The following is a 26,330-nucleotide window of genomic DNA, read 5'->3' as shown; positions in this document are numbered from 1 at the left end:
TATAAAATACATTTTACATTTGTAAATGTAAACATTATGTACAACGATAATTTCTAAAACTAAACTGGTAAGACAACCAAACAGAAATTGAATGAAATAATCGGCATATTGTTACATTCTATAGACATGACGTTGGGACACAATTTACAAGATCAACTTCATGTAAATTTTATTACAAAATATCACTTTGAAATGTTCAACAAACCAAACCAACGACAGTGCAAACAATGCAAACAGCTATGATGAGTTTTTATCAAGTTGTGAAGGAGTCAATCGATTGGAAGATTCTGCATTAAAATGGTTGACAGGATCTTTTTGGTCTCAGTTGGAGAAGGGCTTCACAATCTTCATGGAAATATAGTTCTGTGGAGATAAATTTGAACATAATTGTTCACCCTTGAATGATAAAAATGTTCCATGTAAAATTGACCCGGCCAAGAATATTTGCATAATTGTCAGTGTCAAATTTTGAACTCATATGCTTAACATTTTGGATAAATACGTCAAATGGGGAACTTACAGGTAGAGAGTAGAAAAGGATCCCGAAGAACAGTAAGACTAGCAGCGATAGGATCCCGATGATGAAAAGAAATCTGAATCTCCGCCACACGATGAACTTCATGGTCTTGCAAGGGTTTGTAAACCAGAAGAACGATGTGTCGGGACGGCTGCCGGAGACAAATGTGGAGATGATAACTACGCAAGGTCAAGGAAATATGAAGATAACTCATATTTGAAAGGATAGTCACTTTGGTAGCTCCAGTTTAGGGTTCATGTTGGGCTCTTCTCTGCCTTTCCCTGCCGGTCTCTCCTCCATCTCCTTCTCCTCCACGATTTCCAATGTCATCTCTACTTTCCCCTATAAAATAGATCAATTTGACATAATATGAAAATGTTACTTTTTAGTTGCTCTTATGAAAATACAGTGTTGCCCCACCTATTAATTTTGGAATTCATCCTCTATTATTCACTGAAAAATGATTCACTATTTTTGTACTCCTCCTGAAAACTCCTAAAATGCCACAAGATGACGCCAAAGCCCTTGTCTAATAAAAAGTAGTGCTTCGGCCCCATCTTGTGGCAAGAAACTAGAGCACTCTTTGTCCTCACTCGCAGTACAACTTTCACTATTATAGTAGGACACGTGTTACTAGTAATATTAGTAAAGTGCTATATGTTAACTGGGTGGAATTGTATATGAATATTGAGGATAAAAATGTTAACAGTAAGTCCGAGCCGTTCTACTACTGTGCTGAATTGTCTTACTAATAAGGAAAAAGCACACTAGTATATGGACTTTAAACTTGCTATCAGCTCTATCGAATAAATGCACCTTGATTGAAAAAAGGTGTATCTGTGTGCCTCTTATTCAAAGTAAAGTTGGGATAGGCTCCAGCTCACCCCAATAAGGTCACGAGCTATAGAAAATGGATGGATGGATGCATAATATGTCTCCTTTAAATAAGACATAAACAAAGAAGTGCAAATGTCGGTTCAAACATACGGCAAGGACTTTCTTCCCGTCCTGCTCAGTGGCGCACGGCCACCAGCCTCGAACTGACTTTTGGGAGAAGAGTGAGTTGAAGACGGACTTCTTGGAGGAGTTGGAACTGATCATTTCGGGCAACATTTTCAAGCTGCACTTTTCGGGGGTCTTCGCAGGCGCGATTAGATTGAGTAGGTCCAGTTCAATTGAGCCTGTGATACAAAAAGTGGCCAAACATTACAGGGGTCAAAAATAACATGACATACATTTTCTGTGTACAAATCTTTTCTTACCCAAGTAGTCATCCAAGGAGAATTTATCATTGTCCCATATCTGGACGATCAACTTGGGAGGAATCCTAAACTCGGTCTTGTCCAGATTCCAGAAGTGTTCCTGGGAAAGTACAGGAAGCGTAATTGGACATTTGGCCTGTGCACGATGGCAGCTCTGCATTCCGATTTGGACGCTCTCACTCACTTTCCTCGAGACGACGCACAGCTGCTCCGCGGGCAGGTAGTCGAAGGCAAAGACGAACCTCCAGTTGAAATTGCCGTCGCCGTCGAGGGATCTGTAATGAACGTCAGTCTTCTGTTTGTCCTCCTCCATTCCTGGCATCCATCTGTAAAATACACACACGTAGGACATAAAATACATGCATATACTTTATACGAATAATATATTATACCCTTTGACGTAGATATCACTCATGCTTTCCCCCGTGATGCTCATTTCGTCCAGAGTGACATCAGTTGTGTTCCAAACAATGGCACGCAAGAAGTATCTGTTTGAAAGATAACACAATAGACAGTGTATTACCCGTCCCTCCCGGTATATGTCCTCCCTCACAAAACATTCATACTGCTTGGCCTTGCGTGGAGTGATGTCACATGGAGGCCCCGGCAGACCGAGGCTCTTGGGAAAGACGTCCACCCACATTTGAATCCGCCCCTGTATTTGCGAGAAAAAAAAAAGACATTTTAAGTACAAATACCTCATTAGTCGTTGTCATTCATGTACATTGAAAGCTCCAAAATATCCAGTGACACATTGGTAGACTTAACACATAATTTGATTTCAAAACTAACTTTCCCATAGGGAATAGTGCAAAGTGAATTCATTCGCTTTTTAAATCAGAATGAATATTCAAAGGCGTATTTGACTCATTGAGCCATTTCCGGCAGTAAAAAGTTAACATTTTGTCCAGAATTAATTTGATAACTTCATTTAGAGCTGTGCAATTAATCAAACAATTACAAAATCAGCATCATCAAAAAAAGATGAGTCGTACTAATTTAGAGTTGTTTAAATTTATACATTTTTAAATGTAAAAATAACTAATGAAATACATTTTGTTTCATTCAAAAGGAACTTGCATAATTATAGTGTTTCAAATAATTTTAGTTGTCTTAATATTTTTAATATTTGTGATTTCAATTATTACCAAAATAATTGCGATTCATATTTTCTTCATAATCAAGCAGCCTCTTCATTATTTTTCATGTTCAATTAATACCTTTAAAAACGAATGTTTGAACTTGCTGTCGACTGAAGATGACATCACCTGTGCTGAGGAAGTAGGTAACGACAAATCATGGCTCAGTTTGCTGACCAAACCCAGAAAACAGGTGAGCCATGATTGGTCGTCACCTACTTCCTCAGCACAGGTGATGTCATCTTCAATCAACAGAAAGTGTAGAAATTTGTTTTTAAAGGTATTAATTGTACATGAAAAAGAATGAAGTTATCAAATTAATTCTGGGCAAAATATTAACTTTTTACTTCTGAAAATGGCTCAATGAGTCAAGTATCCCTTTAAATTATTTTGCCACCTCTGGTTTAGACGCTCAAGCTGAAGTCTCATAAGATTTCCACTGTATTCCATTAGCAAAGTCGCTCTATAAAATGATCATTCAGAAAAGTTTCTTCACTTGGGACAAGTTGGGTTGGTGGGAGCTGCAAAGTGTCCTGGTCTCCACATGCTCGGGTACCAAGCCCTGGTCTCTGAGGACATGCAGCGGCAGTCTCTCGCTGGCCGGGCCAAGGTGTGTGTGTGTGGGAGTGGTTGCCTCTGCAAAGGCGCAAAGAAGACCACAATGGAGATGCATTCATGGAAATCACATGGATAAGCTCGGTTGCAAATCAGAAATCAGTCATACCGAAATCCTGCAGGTTGTATTCTTTTCCCGAAAAAGACAGAGCGCTTCCGTCTCCTTCAAAACGTGGAGGAGGAACGCCTCTAATCTTGGCCAAGTTTTTGAGGATCTGAGACGGTTTCAGCTGGTCTCTCCATTGATTCATCCCAGAGCTGCAAGGAAATCCAAAAGGACAAAAATAAAGCTTTGTATTGCACATCTAATATGTGAAAAAGAGAGAGAGAGTCCGACGAACGATAAACGCGATATAGCAGGGGAACACTGCTTTTCCAAGATACGCATGTAGCTATTTGTCAATACTCACACACAGTAAGTCTGTGGCACGCCGCAGCAGGACCTGAAACGAGACAGCAGTCGGTTCTCCAAATCGATGACGGTCTCGCCCACTTTTTCGTCCCGGCTCAGCAAGTCGTAGTCGTACACTGCGATTTTCAGATCCTTGTCTTGTGGCAAGTAACAGGACAGCTCAAACATCCTAAACAAAATAAGAAATGTTCATACAGTTTGGCGTCCAATCCTCACACCAAAAAAAATATATATATATATATTTGAGCAAACATCTCCGCTGACTCACCTTCCGATTTCTGGATTGAGAGTGTTTGGTTGGTAGTTATCCCTGTCATCCACACTCTTCCTCCCCAGTGAAATCTTGACATATGGATCACACTGAAGGAGAACGATATTAGCCGTGTCTTCACTATCGTAATGTTTTAATCATCAACGTACCATGCCGTTTGTGTCCTTGGGCTGCAGGTCAATGCAGCGCACCACATAGATTCTGACCAGACACTCCTGAGGCCCGCTTTCAGGAAGCTCCCGGAATTGCCGGGGGGGAGCTTGCACGCCAGGGTCATCGGGCAGCGGGTAGATCTTGAACGAGCCCTGCACAACGGGAATGAATAAAGTATAGCCTTAAAAAGAACGGACACATTCATATATCGTCACCCTCTTAAAATAATTGCCTATGTCTTTTTTTTTTTTTTTTGCCTAAATCATCTCCTCATGATGCAAATGTTTCATTTTTGTGTTTCCTAAAAAATCTGAACAAATTACTATTTTAAGGTGCCGAAATACAAGCCAGACTCTCCGACTACCTTGAATTCTCCCACAACAGAAGGATCGTCTTCCTCTCCGTCCGTCTTTCCTCGCGAGAGTTTGAAAGTGCTGCAAAAATCTGTGAGTCCCTGAAACTGTTCCACTTGCTCCAGTTCGCAGTCATACACCTGTCGACGCAATACAGTTCGGTCCACAAGTATTCGGATAGTGAAAGCATTTGTATGATCTAGCCTTGATAATGTACACGAAATAAAAATAATAACTATACCAAGTTAGCTGTTTGCATATTAAGTTATTTGCAGATTCTGTATGTACAAACATATGAACTTAATTTTTTTTTTTTTTTTTTTTTTACTGTTTTTGAAAAGTAGTTCTTTGGTGCCATCTCATGGCATCCAATGTTAAACGTTATCAGGAAGTGTAAATGAGTGTAGTTTGCTGTTTTCTTCAGCTAGAGCTGTTGTGGCCTTAAACTTGGTAAAAGGAATTATAAACAGTTCAAAATAGTAGTGTTAGCAACAACAACAACAAAAACAAAACTTCAGGCTTCAATAAATCAATGTTTTTTTGTTTTTTGTTTTTAATTCAGTTAACTTCAGGCTTCAAGAAATACATCTTTTTTTCTTTCAATTAAGTTGTAAGGTCAGAGGTCACATTATTGGTGGACAAAGTTTTGAAAGGAAGTTTTGATTCCAGCAAAATCATTTGTGTTCATCTTTGTTTTGGACATAATGTAAGTCCTAAGTCAAACTGACTCGCTCACGAGCTGTACTGTTTAAAATTGGCTACAAACAGTGCTGGAGATTTAATCATGTCCTCACCTGTAATGTGTCATATCCCTTCTTCAGGTACGGCCCGCACTTCTCCTGCTGTCCGATCGAGGCGTAGAATTTACTCCACCAGTCGACCGCTTCCTCTTCCTGCACAATAGAGAGGAATTACGATGAAAAACAGTGCAACCTTGACTTACAAGTGCAATTCTTTCTGTGACCAACCCTTCTGTGTTTGTCCCATTCAAAAAAATGTCATCAGCCACTGTGCCTCTTCTTGCCCACATGCGAGGGCATTATTTTTTAACGAAATATTTAATTACTCCAATTTAGTTTTGTTTCACTCTAGCTATGGAGTAAGATAAGTAAAAATATCTATCTCCTAACTCAAAGCAAACAATCAAGCGACGGCTTGTGACTAAAAATCTTCTAAAATGGGCCACTTGAAAGTCAAGGTACAAATGTATTTAAAAATAAAAACAAACCAACAAACAGAAAGAGACTCACCTCGTCAGTTTGAACCTGTAATTTAGAAGTCAACGAAAATGTTAATACATTCTAATCTACCATTATGCGAGCGTATTGCAATTCACCTCCGCTTTGACAGTCGACCTCTCCTCGATGTCTATGACAACATCTCCTTTAGCAGCTGCTATCATTGCCACTGAAATGTGAATGGAAGGCGGAAAGTAGTGAGTAATCGCGGCGTGTGCGTGTGCGCAAGCGAGTGCGTCTACCCACCCCTGGCGGACATGCAGACTTGGCTGTTGACTCGGTAGGGGTCGCAGCGGAAGTCCTCCAAGCGGTCGATGGTGCACTGGCCCACCACCGGCTTCCTCCCGAAGGGTCTGTGGTCGATGACCTTCAGGATGATGGGGGGAGTGTACATCTCTTCTTTGGGGAGAAGCTGGAAAACAAAAAGGGCACATATTTTGGAAAATGTACATTTTAATGGCTTCTATACAAATACGGGTACAATTAAAACACGAGAACACCGTGCACAGTACCTAATTACCATAATAATGATCATTTGGTTACCATATGGTGTTTCGGATTATTTGTTAGCATTAAGATAGAGGTTCGTACCACTTTAAGTAGCAGCACAGATCCAGGGAAGTTGGGGTTCTTCTTGAAATTCTTGATGATGGCCGTATGAACGATCTCGCCGCCGCATTCCACGATCAGGTTGGGAGAACTGACGGTGGCCAGCTGGTAACTTTTCATGTTCCTCAAGCCCCAAGTCAAGACCTGACAGTAAGAAAGAGAACATATTCATTGCTCAGTTCAATTATGAGTGTCATTGTAGGAGTGAAAGATGATACCTCGATGGCAGTAAGCTGCACGACGGGCCTGATTCCTTGAGGAACCATGTAGAGCTTCTCCCCTCGCCGAGGAGGAGCCAAAGGAAGATCTCCCTCGTTCGCCTGCAAGGCAAGAGCACAGTATTTAGTCTTACATATTGTTTTATGAACCTCATTTTCTGGACTAGATGTCAATTATCGTATGTCATGTTATGGCAAGTCAATGTTATTCGTCATTGTCCGGCGTTTACCTTGTCCTTCAGTAGCAGCTCGGCCGCCAGCAGTACCTCTCCAGCACCGCGGCCCTTTTTGGTAACCGGGTACCACCGCAGTTTATTGCCAGAATCTACACTGAGGTTGAGTTTGACCACTGGAGGGCACATACAGCGACCCATGGGCTCATCTTTACCCTGGAGGACCAAAAAAACTCTCAGACAAGTCTCGGTCATGGCCCGTGACTTCCTGCCTCAAAACGCACCACTTTGTCGCTGTCGTAAAGCTCCAGGACGACATCTGGCGGGTTGCGGGCGATGGTTTGTGGGTCCCCGTAGATTTCAACGTCATCAAAGATGAGACTCTGATCCCACGTGGGGTTCAACGTGGCGCCGATGACTTCCGTGGTCTTGCTCAGGTGAAGGAATGAAACGTGGGCGTATGGATCTGCGTAGGACAAAGTCAGTTGGTGCAGTATAAGCGAACTGAGGACCTGCTTAGGATCTCATGGCCACTAGGGGGGGCCCCAGGAGCAATTAACAGTCAACAAAAGGGAGTATTGAGGAAGAACATAATCACAAAAAAAATGTCAAAAAAATTGAAGTTACGAAAGCTTTTGCACATTTGTACATAGTTTCTAGACAAAAAAACAAAAACACTTTTAAATAAATATACCTGTATTTTTGTATATTCTAAGTTTTTATATACAGTATTTTAATAGTGATTTTATTTGTTTTGACTCGTACAATGAATTATTCTCATTTTGGGCTTTTCACCTGAGAAGCTGTCTTTGTCCATGGCACAAAGATTCCTCGCCTGGTACACATAAACTCGTAGCTGGTAAGTGTAAGACCCTGAATGGAGCATTTTCAAATGAATCATCGCAACGAACAATGCAACATAATCCAACAACATGATTGGGCATCATGCTTGTATTATCTCAAAATGGGACGAGTCAGGAAGTGGTATATAAAAAGCACAAAGGCTTTTAATCAGTCATTTGCTTGATCTGACTGATTACTCACGGCTAAAGTGGCAGGAAATGGTGGGAGTGTTTGCACCAAATAGTTTGGCAGCGTCCGTTTTACTGGCCTTCTCATCCACGTCAACCCCCTGTCAACAAAACATGCAGGGAGAAACAGGCGTCAAGGACATTTTCAGGTTTGCACGTATCGGTACATAGTGTTAGTGCATGTATTAAGTCAAACTGGGAGGGGATGAAGATGACTTAAAGAAACTTAACAGGAAGAGTCAAATGCAAGTGAATCACTAACACAAAAAGTATGACTCATAATGTAACCCGTGTTTCCATGGCAACGGCCACATCAGAAATTATATTTTTGGAATACAAGATTCATTAGTCACTTTAGATTAGATAATATTTATTTATCACTTTAGGAATATCTGGTGACACAAATCGCAACTCAAATCACTTTTCTTCAATGAAATGAATGGGAATGCCACTTTTAATACTTACAGTAATAACACATACAAATTTCCACATTTAAACAGAATGTAAATCATTAAACAGTTTGTGTATCATGCGATCATCGCGCAGCTGCGGCTGGCCACCAGGGGGCAGCATACACTAAGACAACTAATTAGTAGGATGCAGTAATAGTAGTTGTTGCTACACGTTTTGTTTTGTGATATATTTTTATTACATTTTCTTGAAATCTACTTGAGTGGTGGCCAGTTTACTCGGGTGGCCCACCCAAGTATTAACATGGTGTGGGTAACACTGCGTTTTTTGCATTTGATTATTGTTATATTGTCTGTTCGAGGTGTTGCGACACTGTTTATCTCCAAATAGCCATTGCTTAAAGGGTTGCAGCATCAAAGCTGTTCAAACTGTTACTGTTGCTGTCTCCATTTTTCATTTCCTAAAATGAACAAAGAAACTATTGATGTGGCGCATCCCTAAAAATACAGTTGATGGTGTTTCATTTGTCATTTAGTTCTTATATGGTGCCTTATGTAAACCAAACTGAACTTAAAAACTGTGATTTTGGGTGTCCTCGAACACCCCTAGCAAGTACACATTTCCGTACGTGGTTTCGCCGTTGTAACCGGGCCCTCTATGTGGTTCGTGATGAAAACAAGTTTGACACACTGATGAAGTATCCGACGGTTCGACTCACCAGCGCTCCTTCCAGCCTGAAGATAGCGGATGCTCCGATGCGGTCTGACGGGGCCATCTTCCTCCGCCAGCGTCGGCGGCGGAACGTGTCGGACGAGCGCTCCTTGCGGTGAAACTTCCAGCCGATGAGAGAAGAATATTCCCAGCCTTCCCCTACCTCTCGCCTCTGAAGACGTCAAAGTCAAGAATGACCGTTTGCCGTGCTATTTTTCTAAATCGGTAATCAGCTGCTGCTTACATCCGTGGTGGTTTTATCAGATATCTTCCTTCTGGGTCTGACCAGCCTCTTCCGACGATGGATGTGGTACATTTTTTCCGCTGCCACCCAAGTTTTGGGTTTGTCATCAGGTGGGATGGTAACGCCGTATTCCCAGCCTTGAGTCAAAAAACGCCTTAGCACGTTTTTAACAGTGAAGTCCCACACGCATGTTACATTACCTTTCTCATCGACAGCTCTGTTGCTGTCAAAACTCCAGTCGTCCTCCCAAGTCCATCCGCTGGGACACTCGAACTCTGAAGGGCTCTGAGCCTTTTCGCCGTTCTACAGCACACGGTCAGATTCACTCAAAACATTCTTGACAATAAAATGTTCTATGCAGCCCCACTAGTCCAAATATGTTATTTTGGTTAATTAGTTGAGCGTTAAGCAGAAAAATCCAGCAGTTTTTATCTCTATCAGAAGGCGGCCCTTTTGCTGCTGTCGAGTGAATATGACATCACAGTTGCTCAGGACTCAGGTAACAACCAATCACAGCTCAGCTTCAGGAAACAGGTGAGCTGTGATTGGTTGTGGCCTGAGCCATGAGCATCTGTGATGTCATCTTCAGTCGACAGCAAGTGGCAAAATGGCCGCCCCCCTGAGATGGACAAAAACTGCTGGATTTTGCTTCATAACTCATATTTCACAAATGTTATATTAATCAGAATGTCATGTTTAGACTAGTATGGTCACATATATCATATTATTGTCAAGAAATGTTTAACGTTGACGTAATATACACTCACTTAATTTAAAATTGGATATTAAGCTTCTTTATCTTTTGTGTTTATTTTGAACATAATGCACAGTTGCAACATTAACACCGCACTTAATTCTTCACATACTACTAGTCGTACTCGTACCACACTTTGACAATCACTAGTCAAGGAAGCACATGTAGCCTGTATCATTCCCTGTGGGTCCCTTTGTGCCTCGATCCCTTATTTTTAGCTGTGTGTGTCACATCATGAGTTAACGTGACCTTCAAAAACAGCAGCCTAGAGCGTCAAGCCTTATGAGAAGAGGAAGTACAACAAAACACAAAGCCGAATGGTTTTAAAATGCTCGCAAACATCTGAGGCCAGCTGCAGCCGTGTGAAACAGCCTCCGTGGGTTTGGCGGCGTGAGCGCCGACATACTAGCGCAGAGTAAACTTATAAAAAGTGGAATTTTGCGTGAATGAGACAAGGCTTTTGTCCTGTAATCTTCACCTGCATTATTCGCATAGTGTTGACGCAGGTTGAATGTGTGTGTATAATGTACGTGTGTGTGTGCAGGGGAGGGTATTGTGTACCACATCGGTGTAGGGCTCCGCAGCAGGCTTCCACTCTCCGCCGGGGAAACGTGTTTCGTTGTGAAAAACCTCGTCCGTGAACTCCGTGTGGCCCGCGTCGGCTTCTGTCAACAGGCTGTAAAAAAAGCAGCAGAGGCACACATGTGGATGGGAGGCTTTGTGACTCAGACAGTGTGCCATGATAAACTATTTACACGGGACCTGGCAGGAGAATGTTAGCACGAAGGGAGGGAAATAGACCACCTCATATTAAAACGCCGCTGGGTGCCGAAATTCCTTCTTCCTTTTTTTTCCGTTTCCTTTGATTGTGTTAGTCGTTGGTTACGGTGCAAGTGAATCATGATTACTGACAATTAATAGAGGAAAAGAGTTGAAAGTGCGGATATCAAAGTCGTGTAGCATAACAGAGCCCGAGGCGGCCAAGTGGTTAGGAATGTGGCCTGTGACCTAAGGGTACACGTTTCCATAGGGAAATCACAATTAATTCCATAATCGAATAAGGTCCAATAAAAGAGCTGCTTTAAAAATGATCTCTCTAAATAAAATAATAAATCTCAGTTTTCACTAGGGTACAAATATATAATTGTTTTTGTTTTGTACAAAACAAAAAAAAAGCTAGCAAATGAGGCTACGTGTGAGTGTCTGATCGTGAGCTGTGGACAATAGCAGCACCTGCATGAGTGTGCACATTGTGCTTGTCTTTTGCTGTTCAATAAATGGTTGTTAAGTGCAAGTTCCCACATGCAAGATCATTGCTGTACATAAGTATAGTGTTAAAAAAAAAGTCAGCTCCAGTAATAAAAGAGTACAGTCAGCCTATGCCTGTGATGTCAACATCGTTGTATGCTCTGTACATGCTGAAATAGAAGTTGTTTACAGATTTACAATTAATGTAACATGTATGCTATTTTCTGTGGTATTTAGCACTATATGTTAGCATAAAGCTAGCGGACTTTCTTTTGGTTGAACATTTTGGTCTTTAAATCCTGTTTAATTCTCTTTTGTTTTATGTCTTCATTTTTCAGTCAACTTGTGATCAAATAAACTGCTTAAAATTCTGATATAAGAACTGTGACATAGCATGGAAACACTTTATAATGATTTAAAAAAAATATCGTTGTTAGATGTACCAGCGCGCAGGATCGACGAACCAGTCGTCGTCCCACTCCCATCCGCGTGGTGGCAGGAAGCGCTCCTTTTTAAGTTTCACTTTTCCAGTCACGTCTGAGGACTTGTGGCGACCCACCAGACCATTGGGTCCCCACTTCCCAAACAACTGGGCCTGGTTTTCATACTATGGAGAGAAAGTAGGCATGGGAAATAAAAGTTACGGATAGGTCAGGCATGTCCAAACGTATTCTTCCAAGTGCCACAAAGAAAAATCTAAGGATTATCAAGGGTTCGGGTGTGCCTCATTGTCAATGCCAATCAGAAGCTATAGCTACCATTTCTGCATAGACACTAAAGTTTCCCTCAGAGAAGCTGTTGAACTTCTTCTCCCAGGCAGAGAGACCAAGCCACATGTTGACCCGCAGCTGGACAGGAATTTTGACGCCTTTGTTTTTATCCATCGGGTACTGCAAAACACCCAAAAGGGGAGAAAATGAAGCAATGAAATACGCACAGCAGCGCTATGATTATGTGTACCGGTACCTGCATGAAGATGGTCTGCGTGCGTCCGCAGTCTTTTCCGCAGGCCTGTTCGCTGAAGTTGGAGTAGAGAATGCGATGAGCCGGGACGCGGGCGAAAGCAACGCGCTTCTCCCCTCTCAGCATCCAGATGATCACGTCGGGCATGCTATTCTGAGGCTGGCGAAAGATTGTCAGAATCATTTTAGATATTATATGATAGCATTAAGCTAGCAGACTTTTGTTAGAGAAAATGACATGGTTTCTTTGAACATTTCGTTTTTTTTAACAAAGGTGGCAAATCCAGGTCCAGAAAGTAAAAACCCTGCCACAGTTTGGCTTTAGCCCCAGGTGCTAGCTAGCGAGCTCCCTAGCTAGCTCCTCGGGTAGCTAGCCAGCACAAGGGAGTAAAGCCAAACTGTAGCAGGGTTTTTACTTTCTGGACCTGGATTTAGCAGCAGTTTTTTTTTTAAGTATACAATATTTAATTCAGTTTGGATTTTTGTGAGCAGTTTTACAGTAAACCTCACCTGGAAGTGACATATAAACAACTGGAAGCGAGCACGGTATGCCTCTTATTTGGAGAGAGGTACGAGCGTGAGAGTAAAAACAGGTGCTATGGAATACTTTCAAAAGTGTATTTTTTTTTTTGAAATATTTAAATGTATTTACAGCATGTGGGAGGGGTACAACAATTTCACAAATGTTTTTTTATGTACCGCGTCCGCCCCACTGTGATGAACGTAAAGGCAACCATAAGACAGTAAGATGTTTTTCTGACCTCATCTGCCAGCTGTTTGATTCTGTCCAGCCAGTCTTCAATGTCACTAACAGTTGCCTTGACATCCAAGGCCTCCTCTCTCGTGCAATTAGCCATCTGTTGAAGGCTCTCCAGCGCTTTGTCCCGCATGTTTTTGATTTGGAGATCCAATGCGGTCACATTGGGCTGGCCTTCCACCTCTGGAAGCTGGAAGCTGTCGCCAAAAAAGCTGTTAATGTCTTCAAAAATGGCCAATTATACAAAACAGATCAACTATTACCTGTTCAAGTCCTCAAGTAAGTGACTAATGACTTTCAGCCAAATTTCAACCAGTCGGTCTTCAGATGCCTTGGACTGGATGGCCATTTTTAAAGAAGACAGGTTGTGCTCCTACGTTGAAATGACAAAAGGAGTGATGATGAGCAAGCGACGTTTGCGTTGACGTGTTGTTCCAACGCATCATTGTGCCTTAATCTTACGAGTCGTTCCGCAATAAAGAGAAGAATGTTGGCAGTGTCCAAACGGTGGCTGATGTCTTCCCAAGAGGAAGTGAGCATTACCACGGGCTTGGTGTCCGCCCAGGGCAGGTAGTAGTAGTGGTTACCTGAGGGCAGGCGAAATCACTGTAAACCCGAATGTTCAAAATAATCAAATAGATTAAGTACACAATACTCAAAGTTTATAAAAACTACTACTAACTTAACTTTTTTAAGTTGGTGTAACTTTGTATGCTTTTATGACTAATTTGTACTAATATTTTTTTTTATTAAATTGAACTATACTAGTTTTTTATGCAGGACCAAAACTTCCCCAAAAATAACAAATAAATACGGATATAAAAAATGTAATTCAAAAATTTAATACGAAAATAAATATATATGGAAATTAAAACAACAACAAATATATATATCCCAAATAAATAAAAGTAAAAATAAATACAAAAATAAAAAACGAGATTAAAAAAATTAAAATACATATAAAAATAAATGTCTAAATAAATACAAAAATAAATATATGAATATAAATAAATATCAATCAATAAATAAAACCCCTCTGCTCTCACATTTATTTATTTCATGCTGCACATGCTCTGTCAGGACGAAAGGTCATTATAATGAGGGGGCGGTCCTAAGCGTATCATGGGTTGGACTGGGTTGATAAAATAAAAAAATGTGAGGCAACAACCCCAAGAAATTCAGGCAACTGATTACCTCACTTTTTTTTTTTTAGTTCTGACAACTTATTCGGAGTTAACAATGCATACTAAAAAAAATATTTTCTTTGATAATGGCTATATTCAGACAGGTAAGACCCACTGGAGCCCAGGTACCAAATTCAGGTCTGACGTTCCTACCGTCAAATACGGCAAAGCTGTACTGGGTAGTGGACGCCAGAGGTTTGCAGGTGGAGTCCAGCTTGTTGCCGTAGTTCCCCATGCTGACCTCGAACTGGATGGGCTCGCCTGGCTCTTGGAGCATGCAGGCACTGTGGAACACGGCACAAAGGGAGAACTTCCTCCTTCGCTGGTATTTCTGCATGCAAGGGCGAAGGATGTGGCGGGGTTAGAGGTTAAAATGGGCGTACTTAGTGTAAGCTTTCATTTGCCTTCTCTCAGTTTGACCTCTATTGAACTACAATTGGGACTAAGGCAATTAATTGAAATTGAATTACAATTTCAATTATTACACTCCACAATCACAAAATCGGCATATTCGTAAACAAAAATAAAATATTATGAATACTTATTATAAGTTCATATATTTTTACCTTTTTTAATTTAAAATGATAAATTTAATAACTCTTGTATAGCGTTTCAAAGAAATGTATTTGTCTTAATATTTTTAAATGTTTAAACATTTTCTTGTTTTGTACCAAAAAACAAACCATTGTCCTGATCGTGATTGCAATTATTACCAAATTAATCATGATTAATATTTTCTTCATAATCAAGCAGCCCTTATTGGAAGAGCAGAGCTAAAGGGGTTGCCTCGAGGCTAGCCGCTACCATTAGCCCATCATAGAAAGAAAAAGTGAGTGGCTATAAGCAAGACAAGCGATGTTGTTTTTTTTCCGCATGTGGATGCAGCACTTGCCGGCAAATTACACTCGTTAATTAATTAATAGACAAACTCGCCGAACGTTTACATGTGCTGCTCATTAGCTGACATCCACGATATTACTAAAGCTCTGCTTAGCTTCCTCGCTAATCTGTGAAAATCCGCGATTAACTGACTCCCCAGAGAGATTTATAATTGCCTCAAGATGCCACAAGATAGAAGCAAAGGACTGCATTTGGCGGATCTTCACCAAGCCTAGCTGCCAAGTCATGGATGCAGTATTATTCAAATGAGCCTAACTGTTGTTATACATGTAAAGAGAAAAAAAAGAAAATTGAATTCTCTATAAGATGCCTCCTTTTAATAGAATAATCATACCTGTGCCACCAAGATGTCATCACTGCATATATCGTCAATGCTCTTATCCACCTTTGCATCCATCAGAGTGGACAGCTCGACAAGGACCCTCCCCCTATAGGCGACACCTTCACCCTGCAAGTGCAATCAAGTTCCATGCAGACTTTTAAATGAGAGATCATTCAAACATTCCACACAGAGATGAGATTGTTTTTTGTTTTTGTTTTTTTTACCTTGCCAAGGTTAAGTTCCTCGTACGGATCGGGGAGTCCGGTAAACTCCCTCGGGCTGCCATACAAGTTGACATAACAAGGCCCAAAAGTTGGCAGGAAACCAGACTCGCTTGTTGCAGGGTTTGCTACAATGAACACACACGCACACACGCAAAATGACCGAGACATCTTTGAGCCGGAAAGCCCAGGTCTTTAAAATGGCCCTTTCTTACGTACATTCAGACAGGCTGTTGAAAAGTTCACCTTGTGTGTCTGTTTGAAAACGAAACAAGACATTTAACAACCCTTGTAAATGTTCTATTATTTTGTTTTCTTACTCTTACGCCTGTTTCACAATATGTTATTCCCACCACCAAGATAGCCACGTCTTCAGTCGTGTGTGTTTTAACAAGACTAAAACAAAAAAACGACTTGACCAAGTCGCACATGGGGCGAGGAAGGGGGCGTTTAGTGCAGATGGGTTTAAAGCTACACAACCAACTCTTGTTAAAAAAAAAAACAATTTGGCCTTGGCGGTCACTAGGACTCAGTGAAATGAACAATTTTCAGAAATCGGTGAAGTAGCTTTGGGCTAATCCCGCCATACACATAAACACACATTCACACACACGACGAAGATGTTTCTGAGATAGAAAGCCAAAGCCTTTTTAAAATGGTGCCCACAATGTCTTACGTACGTTCAGACATGCTGTTGCAAAGTTCACCTTGTGTGTCTGTTTGAAAATGAAACAAGTTATTAAATAGCCTTATACAAATGAAATCCACAATTACGACTTCCAAATGCCAGGGTTTTTCCTGTGTACAAAATTCAGAGGCGGCCACCTCCACCTTATTTGCTCGCCACCTCTAGACTGAGTGAATGAATGCTTTAACATGATAATAGTCATATTCTTATTGGAACTATTATTCTTATTATTGAAACATGGGATTATTATATGTTGCCTATAAAAATAGAATACAGAATACATGCACGTCATGGCGCATGGTCAGAACTAGGGATGTTCGATACCACTTTTTTCCCCGATACGCAACTCTTGAGTAGCCACCGCTACTGATACCAAATACCGATGCCACTAGTAAATAAAATTCCCCACCCATAAATAAGAGATGATTTTAAAGATCTCAATATATTATTTTTCTTTAAAATTGCATGAAGTTAATGGCAACTTTGTTTTCATATAATTTCTAATGCAGTTAATATCAATGCATATTGTTTAAATATACAATATGTACCAATAGATTCCTCTCCTTTTGTTTTTTTGTTTTTGATGTATCTTATTTTATATATTTATATATATATATATTAGGGGTGTGAATTGCCTAGTATCTGGCGATTCGTATCACGATTCATAGGTCACGATTCGATTCGATACAGATTAATCCCGATACAATTCTATAAATTGATTATTGCGATTTAAATTAAATTAAATTAAATTTAGAAAATACTAATCAGCAAACTTCTATATGTACACTGTAAGATTTGTATGAAAATGTATTTATTTATCTGAAAGTTCAGGCTTTTAACCGAGCCACTGCATTTAACAAACAGGTTGCAGTCTGTTTCATGTTTGAACTGCACTGAAATCAAATATTAAGGCTTAATGTTCCATTAATATAACATTCTTCCATGCTTAATGTGTGAATCCTAACCCTAAGTAAGACGTTTTGTTGAATATTCCCATTAAAAAATTGATGTTTAAAAATCGATTCGGCCGCATATCGAATCGATTCGAGAACTGCGCGCTGTAATATTGTGATATATTGCAGAATCGATTTTTTTTCTAACACCCCTAATATATATATATATATATATTTTTTTTTTCTTACCCTTTACCCCCAAATGACAAGAAACAGGCTTACCGTCCACCTCACCGCCAGCAGAGGAGATCTTGCTGAGGCTTAAGTATGTTGTTCCGATGGCGTCGTCCTTGCTGACTCGATCCCTGCCAAGAGCGTGTTGGCACGTCAAACAACAGCTGCCACGTTACAGCGTGAGAAATTTACTGACTTCTTACCAGTCAAACATTGTCAACTTGACGCGTTCGCACATGGACGGGAACTGCACAGGACAATGGGGGTGATAAAAGGCTCATGCTGTCGCCCACTAGTACTACATGACGTGAAATTTTGTACCTTGACTTGGAGCTGGATGATCTGATTCCATTCCGGATTCGCATTTTTCTCAATGGTTTTGGTGCGCAGCTAAAATGGCCAAAATAACAATTATTCTTGCCAAAGCGAGGGAGAAACAAAACTTCTGGCTTTGACGCAATTTACCTTTTTCCCAGCAAAGCTGACCTCCATATACGGATCCACCAAGTTCTTCCTGTCTCCATCCCCGCCAAAGACATTCTTTACCGTCTGAACAAATGCATCATCCACTATGAGAGAAAAAAAAAATGTTGAAAGACATTTAACAACAACACACCGCACGTTACAGCGCGTATATGGCCGTTTGCATACTTTGTGGCATGTCCTCTGCACGGAACACTTTGAGACTGAGAGTGGCCCATCGCATGGTGACGCCTGCCGGCACCAGAAGATTACTTTCAATGTCGTCCTGATCCTCGCTCATCTCTCTCCTCTCAGTCTGAATGGCAGGACAGATTTCAGTGCAGTTATTTAGAATTGATCATTACAATATTCAATCCAAACACTTATAAATGTTGAATGAGATCCAATTCAAGAGTAGAGCATTTTGACACTCTAAACACGGCAACCAAATGATATCTTCCACTATTGCACGTGTACCTAATCTTGTGTACTTTAGCAATCCAAATTCAACAGAAAAGCCTGTAACTGTGCTCAGAGGATATACAACACGTACCGGCGGCTCTTCCCCAGTGGCCACGATGATAATGCTGACTTTCAGGTAACCTTTGGCGCCAGAGCTGGAGTCATCGGGGTCACTCAGCAGCAGCCATTTCCTCAGTATGGCATGGCCTGAAGATAGTGTCCTATTTGCATATTGTATACACAGAAAGAAAAACAAATAGAGGCAAAGACCCACCTGGTTCATCGTAGATGTATCCAACATCCAACTGGGGAAGACAGAGATTTAACACCCATTGTTAGTCAAATATTTTGAAAAATGAATACATTTAAAAGCTTGTAATGGTGCAATAAGAGATTTTTTACACTTTCTTTAAATAAGTCAATGTGTCCTGCTGCATTGACCATTAAAAAAGAAGAAAAAAAGTTATTGTTGGAAAAAAATATAATAATAATAATAAAAATAAATTAATAATAAAAAAATTAAAAGGAATAATAATAAGAAGAAGAATTTAAATTAAAATAAAAAAATACAATTTAATTTAAAAAAGTAATAATAATAATAAAATAATAATAATAATAATAGCATACATTTAATGTAGGCTACCAAGTAAATTAAAAATAAGTAAATAAAAACAAAGAAATAAGGCCAGCAGATGAGCTTTTGCACTTGAATACCTTGAACTCGCCCATTAAACTGTCAGCTCGGAGGGAGAAGGAATCATAAACCTTTGCCAAGAAAAAGCACAGCGTTGAATGAAATTTAAATTTGTCTTTCATTTGTCAAACATGCTATAATTTTAAAAACAAAAAAAGTACACACCCTTAGACTGACGCTCTCATCAAACAGTTCCGAAGGGAGCATGTTGACGTTGTAGAAAAATATCTGAAGGGGAAGCAAAATAAAAACTAAAAATCGAATATAGGCCAAACAACATTGAAATTGTAGCAAACATTTTAGGAAGTGTGAAATTAAACCAAGTGCATTTTTAGTTATCTGCTTTTACTGTATATTCTTGCCATTATGGGTGCTTTCTTTTGTTTCTCACAAATTTTAAGCTCTGCTCTGGCTTAGCAGCATATCACACATGGTAAATATGGAAAGATGAATTCGATTTGGAAAATGTCTCCATTCAATTCACTGTGAATTATTTTCAGGGAAATGTGGATGTTGTCACAATATCCTAAATGAGGTGATTATTCCAAAGCTGGAATGGTTTAATTGGAAAGAGAAATGTGGAAAGATGGTGAAAACAACCGTTTTTTTTGGGTGCAGAATAACATGTGTAAATGTTCTTCAGCATTCACACAATTATGCAAAAATGGCTGTAAACAAACTCAATACCTCATCAAAGAAAGGGTTATTGCCACTTCTTATTCGTGTCCTGTGCGTCTGGCCGCATACGTTCACCTTCACCACAGGCTTGATGTTGTTGCCAGGCAGCTGTCGGCCCTCAATGACCCGAATACGAATCTGGACATGGGGAAAAAAGTATTACATATATATATTTTTTTTATTATTTAAGTTGTAGTTCCCAAGAAAACATGCAGGACTGACGTTATCTTAAATCACGAGCCTTTATTGTTTACGCCTGCTGCCATTCAAGTGATTAAAATTCCCTCCTAATTGACGCTCCAACACAATACCTGGAAATCCTGAGGCTTGTTAGTCAGGGCTCTGTGCTTCTTACGGCTAATGCGGAGCGGCTTGTGACTCGCTTTCCCGGGCTGGACTGGCGTGCCCGGGCCAGCCGGGCTTCCCACTTGATCCCCTGCATCCACCTCAGTGTCCCCTTCGTCAGCCTCCTCGTCGGCTCCTGAGGTCCGCAGAGGAATGAATACTTGGCATTTATATTTTCAGTCATCTACATCATAGATACAGACCTAATCATTTAGTTATGTTCAAAAGTATTCAAATCCTGACCACATTTTGAGTTAAAGAGATTGTTTTATATTTTATCTTCTATTTTTTTAGTTGCAAATGACACAACAAAAGAGCTATTAAAATGTATTGTTGGCATAAATCACAGTTGATAGAGCTCTTGTATTGGATCTCGTTATGTTAGCGGTATACCTAACTTTTAAGTGTGCTGTCTTTCCTACCGTTGTCCACATGAGACAAGTTGCCATCAGCCCCATCCCCAGGTGGTTCATACCCAATGAGCAAATTAATGGTTGCCTATAAAAATAAAAAAAATGCCATAATTATTATATTTAACACTAATATTCAGAAGAATAAACACATATTTGTTAAACAGTACACAGACATCTTGCTAACTGTTGCTAACATGTTGCTAAGTCACTTAGCAACATGTTAGCAACAGGTAAATGCTAACATTAGCCAATAGTTAAAATTATATTTAACATAATATGCAGAAGAATAAACAAATATTTGTTAAATAGTACACACTACACAGACATCTTGCTAACTGTTGCCAACATGTTGCTAAGTGAAGGTCTACTATGCGCTCATTAAATGCTAACATTAGCCAAAAATGTCCACAATGAGCAAATTAATGGTTGCCTAAAAAAAAAAATGCCATAATTATTATATTTAACACTAATATTCAGAAGAATAAACACATATTTGTTAAGCAGTACACAGACATCTTGCTAACTGTTGCTAACATGTTGCCAAGTCACTTAGCAACATGTTAGCAACAGGTAAATGCTAACATTGGCCAAAAGTTAAAATTATATTTAACATAATATGCAGAAGAATAAACAAATATTTGTTAAACAGTGCACACTACACAGACATCTTGCTAACTGTTGCTAAGTGAAGGTCTACTATGCGCTCATTAAATGCTAACATTAGCCAAAAATGTCCACAATGAGCAAATTAATGTTTACCTAAAAAAAAAGTGTCTTATTGATCATATTTAACATAATATGCAGAAGAATAAACAAATATTTGTTAAACAGTACACAGACATCTTGCCAACTGTTGCTAGCATGTTGCTAAGTGAAGGTCTACTATGCGCTCATTAAATGCTAACATTAGCCAAAAATGTCCACCTCGTCATGTCCACCCTGTTAGCAAGCTCATATTTTGCCATTTACATGTTTATTGTCTGCTTGTGGATATATATAAAAAAATAAAAACACGTGGGAGCTTGAGCAATATGCATTTGTAACAGATATGACGTTGAAGGGAAAACACTAACTTCTTCTTTTTCTTTAAGGATCCTTATGGATACTGATTCATTAAAAAAATATATATATCCAAACTCTCCCATTATGTGAAAATCTGCAATAAGTCTGAGCATAACCTTTATTATTCAACAATAGGGAACTTTGCAAGAGTGCATAGAGGGAATTTTATAGTTTTATACAAATAGTTTTGACCCTCCCACACACTTAAACACATTATTTTAAACTGTATAAACATATACTGTAGGCTTACATATAATTAGTGTCTGTGTGTCTGACGTGATTTTAAGAGGCGGGGTCTGGTGCATGGCATGTGACATCGGCAAATCTACGTGTGAGTGTCGCGGTGTGAGCTGTGGCCAACAGCAGCTCCTGCTCGAGAGTGCTCAATGAGTTGAAATATTTGCGATTCGGCGTTCATGATATTGACATATTTGTTTTGATGTTACTTTAAAAAAAACATTTGTTTTACCCCAATTGGTTGCTGCTTCTCATTAGTCAGGGGCACATTCTTGGACGGGAGTGATCTGGCGTGGCCTCCAGCCAAGTCCCTCAGTGAGATTTTCGCAGAGCCGATGAACCTGAAAAGCAAGTGAGATATTTAACATGAATCTTGACAGTTAGTCATTTGTTTTAATGCAAAAAAGTGTGCTGGGAAATCTCTGGTGTGGGAGGAAACTGGCCACTGTGTGACTAATTGCTTGAAACACTGTGGGGGACTGGATCGCTTCCACTTCCCCATTCCAATTCTTCACCTTTGCGATTGTGCTGTGTGGTTATTAACCACAAAGGATTGCAAAATGTGATTCATTTATTTTGCAGAAAATTCCGATTTTGCACAGCTATTGCCTGGCAACAAGTAGTCCAAGGTTTTGTTCCTCTCGCACCAAGTCTGCTGGGATATGCTCCAGCTCAACCACCACTATAATGAGCAAAAATAAAAAATGGATGGTTGATGTTTACATTTTTCTGAGCTTCATTTCAGTTCTTTTTTTCTTCTTCAAGTATTTCATTTACTGTATCTAATAAGCACGTTTGGGATGATGGGAATATGATATGAATGACGACAAAAGATGGAAAGAATTAGAACGCACCACAGGCATGTCATGTTCCGTGCCCGTGTGGCCAAATTTAGAAACAAGAGGGAAGGCAGGCTTCGGACTATTTTTTTTTCTTCCCCCTCATCAATTTTAACACGTCGCATGGGTTATAAAGTTATTTTCCCTTCAATGGCAGCTGCAGCCGTTCAGTCTGAGAACAAACGTGATACTTTGCGTACTAGATGAACGTGCGGAACCCTCAAACAATGGAACCCATCAACCACATCCACGTGTGCAGCTCCAATAGCTCAGACCTTTCGTCAAACAAACTCGGATGCTATAAACAGCACTTAAGGTCATCCTTCATAGTATATATATATATATATATATATATATATATATATATATATATATATATATATATATATATATATAAATACAAACAAACCTGCTATAGAAACTAACTAAAACAAAGTTTTAATCAAAATGAAAAAAATATATATATATAACGAAAAACCCAAGACTTTTATAACCCTGTGCTCAGGCCAAAACCATATCAAATATAAAAATATTGCTTTGTTGCCATCTTGTGACATCTATAGGCCATTACAAACATTTTTGGGTAGGCGTCAATTACTTTGAGATTTCTGGTGTTTGCGGCAGGGACACATTGGATACTTATCTTATTTAATCTTATCTTAAACCATGGCTCACATTCCTTTTTCCTAAAATCCAGGCCATGGCACAAAAAAAAAAAGAAGTCCTTTCTGCATATCACAGCTGTGCCAGTATGACAAGCTGGGACAGGCTTTCTTCTCGCTCAACCCGCCGCCGTGCGTCTAGAGCTGGGGTCATGGAAAAAATATCCAAATAAGTGCGACAGACAGACAGAAATTCCAGAATCTTTCTGACGATGGGTCACTGGATTATTTGATACCCCCCCCCCCCTGTCTGCAGTGCACAAACCCCCAAATTACAGTGCTCTGAAGCATATCTCTAAAGGAGATGATTTATACTGTGAGTGTGACGGTGTGGCATCCTGTGGAGGGAAGTTTATAAAAGAGCAGCGATTGTGGCCTTTTAAGGCAACATTCCTTATGAGCACAACGATGAGGGAGACAATATTTTTTTTGCTTGCGGAATCTACAAGTCTGAACTTAACAACAGTCATAATAGTGCGTTTGCAGTGACGTTGACGTTCATTAGAAAAAAAAAAAGAAAAAAAAGAAGCTCATAATAACAGTTTGCAACCTATCATGGAATATAATCATATGTTTATATGGTTAAAAGGTGAATATTACATACTTTACAGTTTCATTTTAGTTTTTTTCTAGTGATGGATAAATGTGTTGGGCTTTTTATTTTAGTTGGTTAGTGGTAGTATTCAATAGGACATCTGCCCCACAGTTTTGAGATTCTGGGTTCGAATCTCAGCCGCAATTTTCCTGTGTGAAATTTTCACCAGGTACTTCTTGACACATTCCAAGAACATGCCTGTTAAGTTAACTGATGACTTTAAACTGTTTTAAAGGGGGTGGGGGGGTGGGGGGGGGATTCAAAGCAAACATGATGAAGCGGCATTTAGCTGTTAAGCTGCACGCAAATTTGACTTTTTAATTGCTGCAATAAATACATAAATCTGACATTTTTGTGACTATCAGAAGAAAAATGGAATGCAATCTAATCGGATGAATCAATCATGAAATCTAGCCGTTTTAATAGGCTACACAAAATTCAAAGAGATTAATGAGACAATAATTTAAATGTAATTTACATTTTGTATCAGTTCCTACTTCTGTAAAACCACACGTGAACGCCCTGCAACACTGCAAGTTTGATTTCCTTTTTTTAAAGTGATCATTTCATACTTGTGATGGCCGATAGTCTCGTAGTCTTTCACAACCACGTCGATGAATGAAGACGCGTCCAAGGCTAAGCCCTTTAAATCAAATTCAAGGCCCTGCAATGAGATAAAAAAAAGATGCATTTGTTGAGCAAAGATGCTTTCAGCACTCTTGAGCGTCCCACAGCTGTCGTGAACTGCACTCACTTCATTCCACACGGGATTTAGCTCATTGTCAACAGCTTTAGTTTTCTTCTTTTCACCTAAAATCACAAAGGTAACCTCGTCGGAAAAAGAAGAGTGTCACAGCGGCATTACGCAAGTTTGAAATCAGCGTAGACACAATAAAGGAAGTGATTTTTATCTTCTTTTTTTTTTATCAAAAAGTCACTTGCAAGTGGGATTATCAATTATAATTTGGTTATCAGAACATAAAAAATTAATCAAAAATAAGTATATAAATGTGTAAAAAAAATAATAATTCTGAAAGATGAAAAGCAAAGGTATGGAACATAAAAGTTAAATAGAACTGAACTGTTCATAGGAAATAATTCTAAAACGCTAGAGGGAGCCCACATACAATTAGTAATATGGTCCCAATTTACTTAAAAAAATCAACATTGAAGGTAACTAAAAGGTAAGATGATATAAAATACACTTTTAAACGCTACAATCCAAATGCTATATTGTTGAAACACTACCATCCAGTAAATAGTCATTCATAAATCGTACCTCTAAATAGAACAGAAGTAATTGGGTCAGGGTTGCCCAGTATCTTTTTGGGGATCCCGCATGCAGACTCAACAATTACCCTCAACATGTTTGATAATAAATCCAAAATGTATTCTCAGAGGACGGGGAGGACCATATTCCTTAGAGTCGAGTCAGAGGAGAAGTGAAGGAGCAGAAGTGAAGAGGGTGGACGAGCGGCCACAGGAGGAAGAGCAAGAGGAGGGCAACCTCATTTGTAAATCACAATGTGCTGACTCAAACCAAAACCAATAAAACAGAAAGAAATCTGTAACGTTACTTGAGTATTTATTGTTATGATGACGCTTTACTGTTACTGAGCACATAAGGCTGTGCCAATTTAGCTAGCTGTTTTTTATTTTACTAGTACAATCCAGAGTCTATACCTTTACATTTAGCCTACATAAGGAGTCAAATCACTTTTAGGATGTTCTTTTTTTTTCAAATTCCATTTAAGTATGGAATACTTTTGCCACCTCAACAACAATATATGACATTTAACCCCAACAATATGTAAGTTCAACAAAGCCTTTATTTTTTGCTTCGCCATTGCTAAGTTACCGCAATTATGATTCTTTTGCGCCCCCCAGTGGCGATATGGAAACAGTGCTGCGTTCCATAACTGGGGAAATATGACTTTTGATGATACTTGAAGCGATAGTGAAGGGAAGTGCACAAACGAGTCTACCTTTTCATAAACTCCACATATATACTTAATTTTATGTAAAACTAAACTATCACTAAATACATCAAGTGTACTTTCATAATGGTCATATCACTCATTAAAGTGAATAATTCCTACCTCCCCCGAAGGCGTCCTGCTCTTTGCGGGAAACATATTTGCAAAACTTTTACTGCTAATTATCGCTCGTCTTCGCCCGTAGAAGTCGATAAAGTTGATCCTAGCTCCAAATAATATTAAATCCCTTGCATTTTGTAACAGGTAACTAACTAAAAAAATTGTTGTTGTCGTATTACAGCGATAGTACAAGCATTACGACTTGTCTTCTTGCACGTTGTCGTTTAAGCTAACTACGATCGTTGCGTATAGTAGTGCTGTGTTA

General features: G+C 39.5%; 1 protein-coding gene across 3 annotated transcripts; it reads right to left on the bottom strand.

Annotated features, from left to right (window-relative positions):
• Nucleotides 1-143: 143 nt before the first annotated feature.
• myofl (myoferlin like) lies at nt 144-25,404 on the bottom strand. 3 transcript variants are annotated; one of them, XM_086092882.1, is made up of 55 exons: nt 25,249-25,404; nt 24,724-24,779; nt 24,542-24,633; nt 22,106-22,214; nt 20,584-20,659; nt 20,128-20,297; nt 19,826-19,954; nt 19,304-19,366; nt 19,159-19,209; nt 18,719-18,749; nt 18,536-18,651; nt 18,172-18,298; nt 17,986-18,089; nt 17,842-17,910; nt 17,724-17,767; nt 17,569-17,651; nt 16,386-16,421; nt 15,925-15,960; nt 15,709-15,833; nt 15,497-15,610; nt 14,416-14,593; nt 13,541-13,665; nt 13,342-13,451; nt 13,083-13,275; nt 12,326-12,481; nt 12,118-12,249; nt 11,803-11,966; nt 10,673-10,787; nt 9,558-9,660; nt 9,358-9,494; nt 9,121-9,285; nt 8,005-8,092; nt 7,756-7,833; nt 7,245-7,426; nt 7,018-7,176; nt 6,788-6,889; nt 6,552-6,713; nt 6,207-6,372; nt 6,059-6,129; nt 5,973-5,987; nt 5,517-5,615; nt 4,734-4,862; nt 4,366-4,521; nt 4,214-4,305; nt 3,944-4,114; nt 3,643-3,791; nt 3,415-3,554; nt 2,346-2,434; nt 2,172-2,267; nt 1,964-2,105; nt 1,780-1,879; nt 1,505-1,698; nt 750-859; nt 521-668; nt 144-363 (listed from the first exon to the last, which is right to left on the bottom strand). In XM_086092882.1, exons 1-55 carry the CDS (start codon nt 25,334-25,336, stop codon nt 322-324), a joined length of 6,177 nt encoding a protein of 2,058 aa, XP_085949008.1. In that variant the 5' UTR covers nt 25,337-25,404; the 3' UTR covers nt 144-321. The 3 variants fall into 3 exon arrangements, with proteins under 3 accessions (XP_085949008.1, XP_085949009.1, XP_085949011.1); XM_086092883.1 differs by lacking the exon at nt 5,973-5,987; XM_086092885.1 differs by lacking the exons at nt 15,925-15,960; nt 16,386-16,421.
• Between the last annotated feature and the right edge of the window lie 926 nt (nt 25,405-26,330).

Source organism: Leptonotus elevatus, chromosome 13, assembly GCF_054856555.1.
Source record: "Leptonotus elevatus isolate MCC_2025b chromosome 13, RoL_Lele_1.0, whole genome shotgun sequence".
Lineage (NCBI taxonomy): Eukaryota > Metazoa > Chordata > Actinopteri > Syngnathiformes > Syngnathidae > Leptonotus > Leptonotus elevatus.
The sequence above is the reverse complement of the archived record's forward strand: the minus strand, read 5'-3'. Positions and strand labels throughout refer to the sequence as shown.

Coding starts and splice junctions, on each gene's coding strand:
- myofl (XM_086092882.1), bottom strand. CDS start 25,336: ATGTTGAGGGTAATTGTTGAGTCTGCATGCGGGATCCCCAAAAAGATA. Junction 13,666..14,415: donor CAGCTTTGCCGTATTTGACG/GTAGGAACGTCA, acceptor GCCTGCCCTCAG/GTAACCACTACTACTACCTG. Junction 12,250..12,325: donor CGCAGACCATCTTCATGCAG/GTACCGGTACAC, acceptor GGTGTTTTGCAG/TACCCGATGGATAAAAACAA.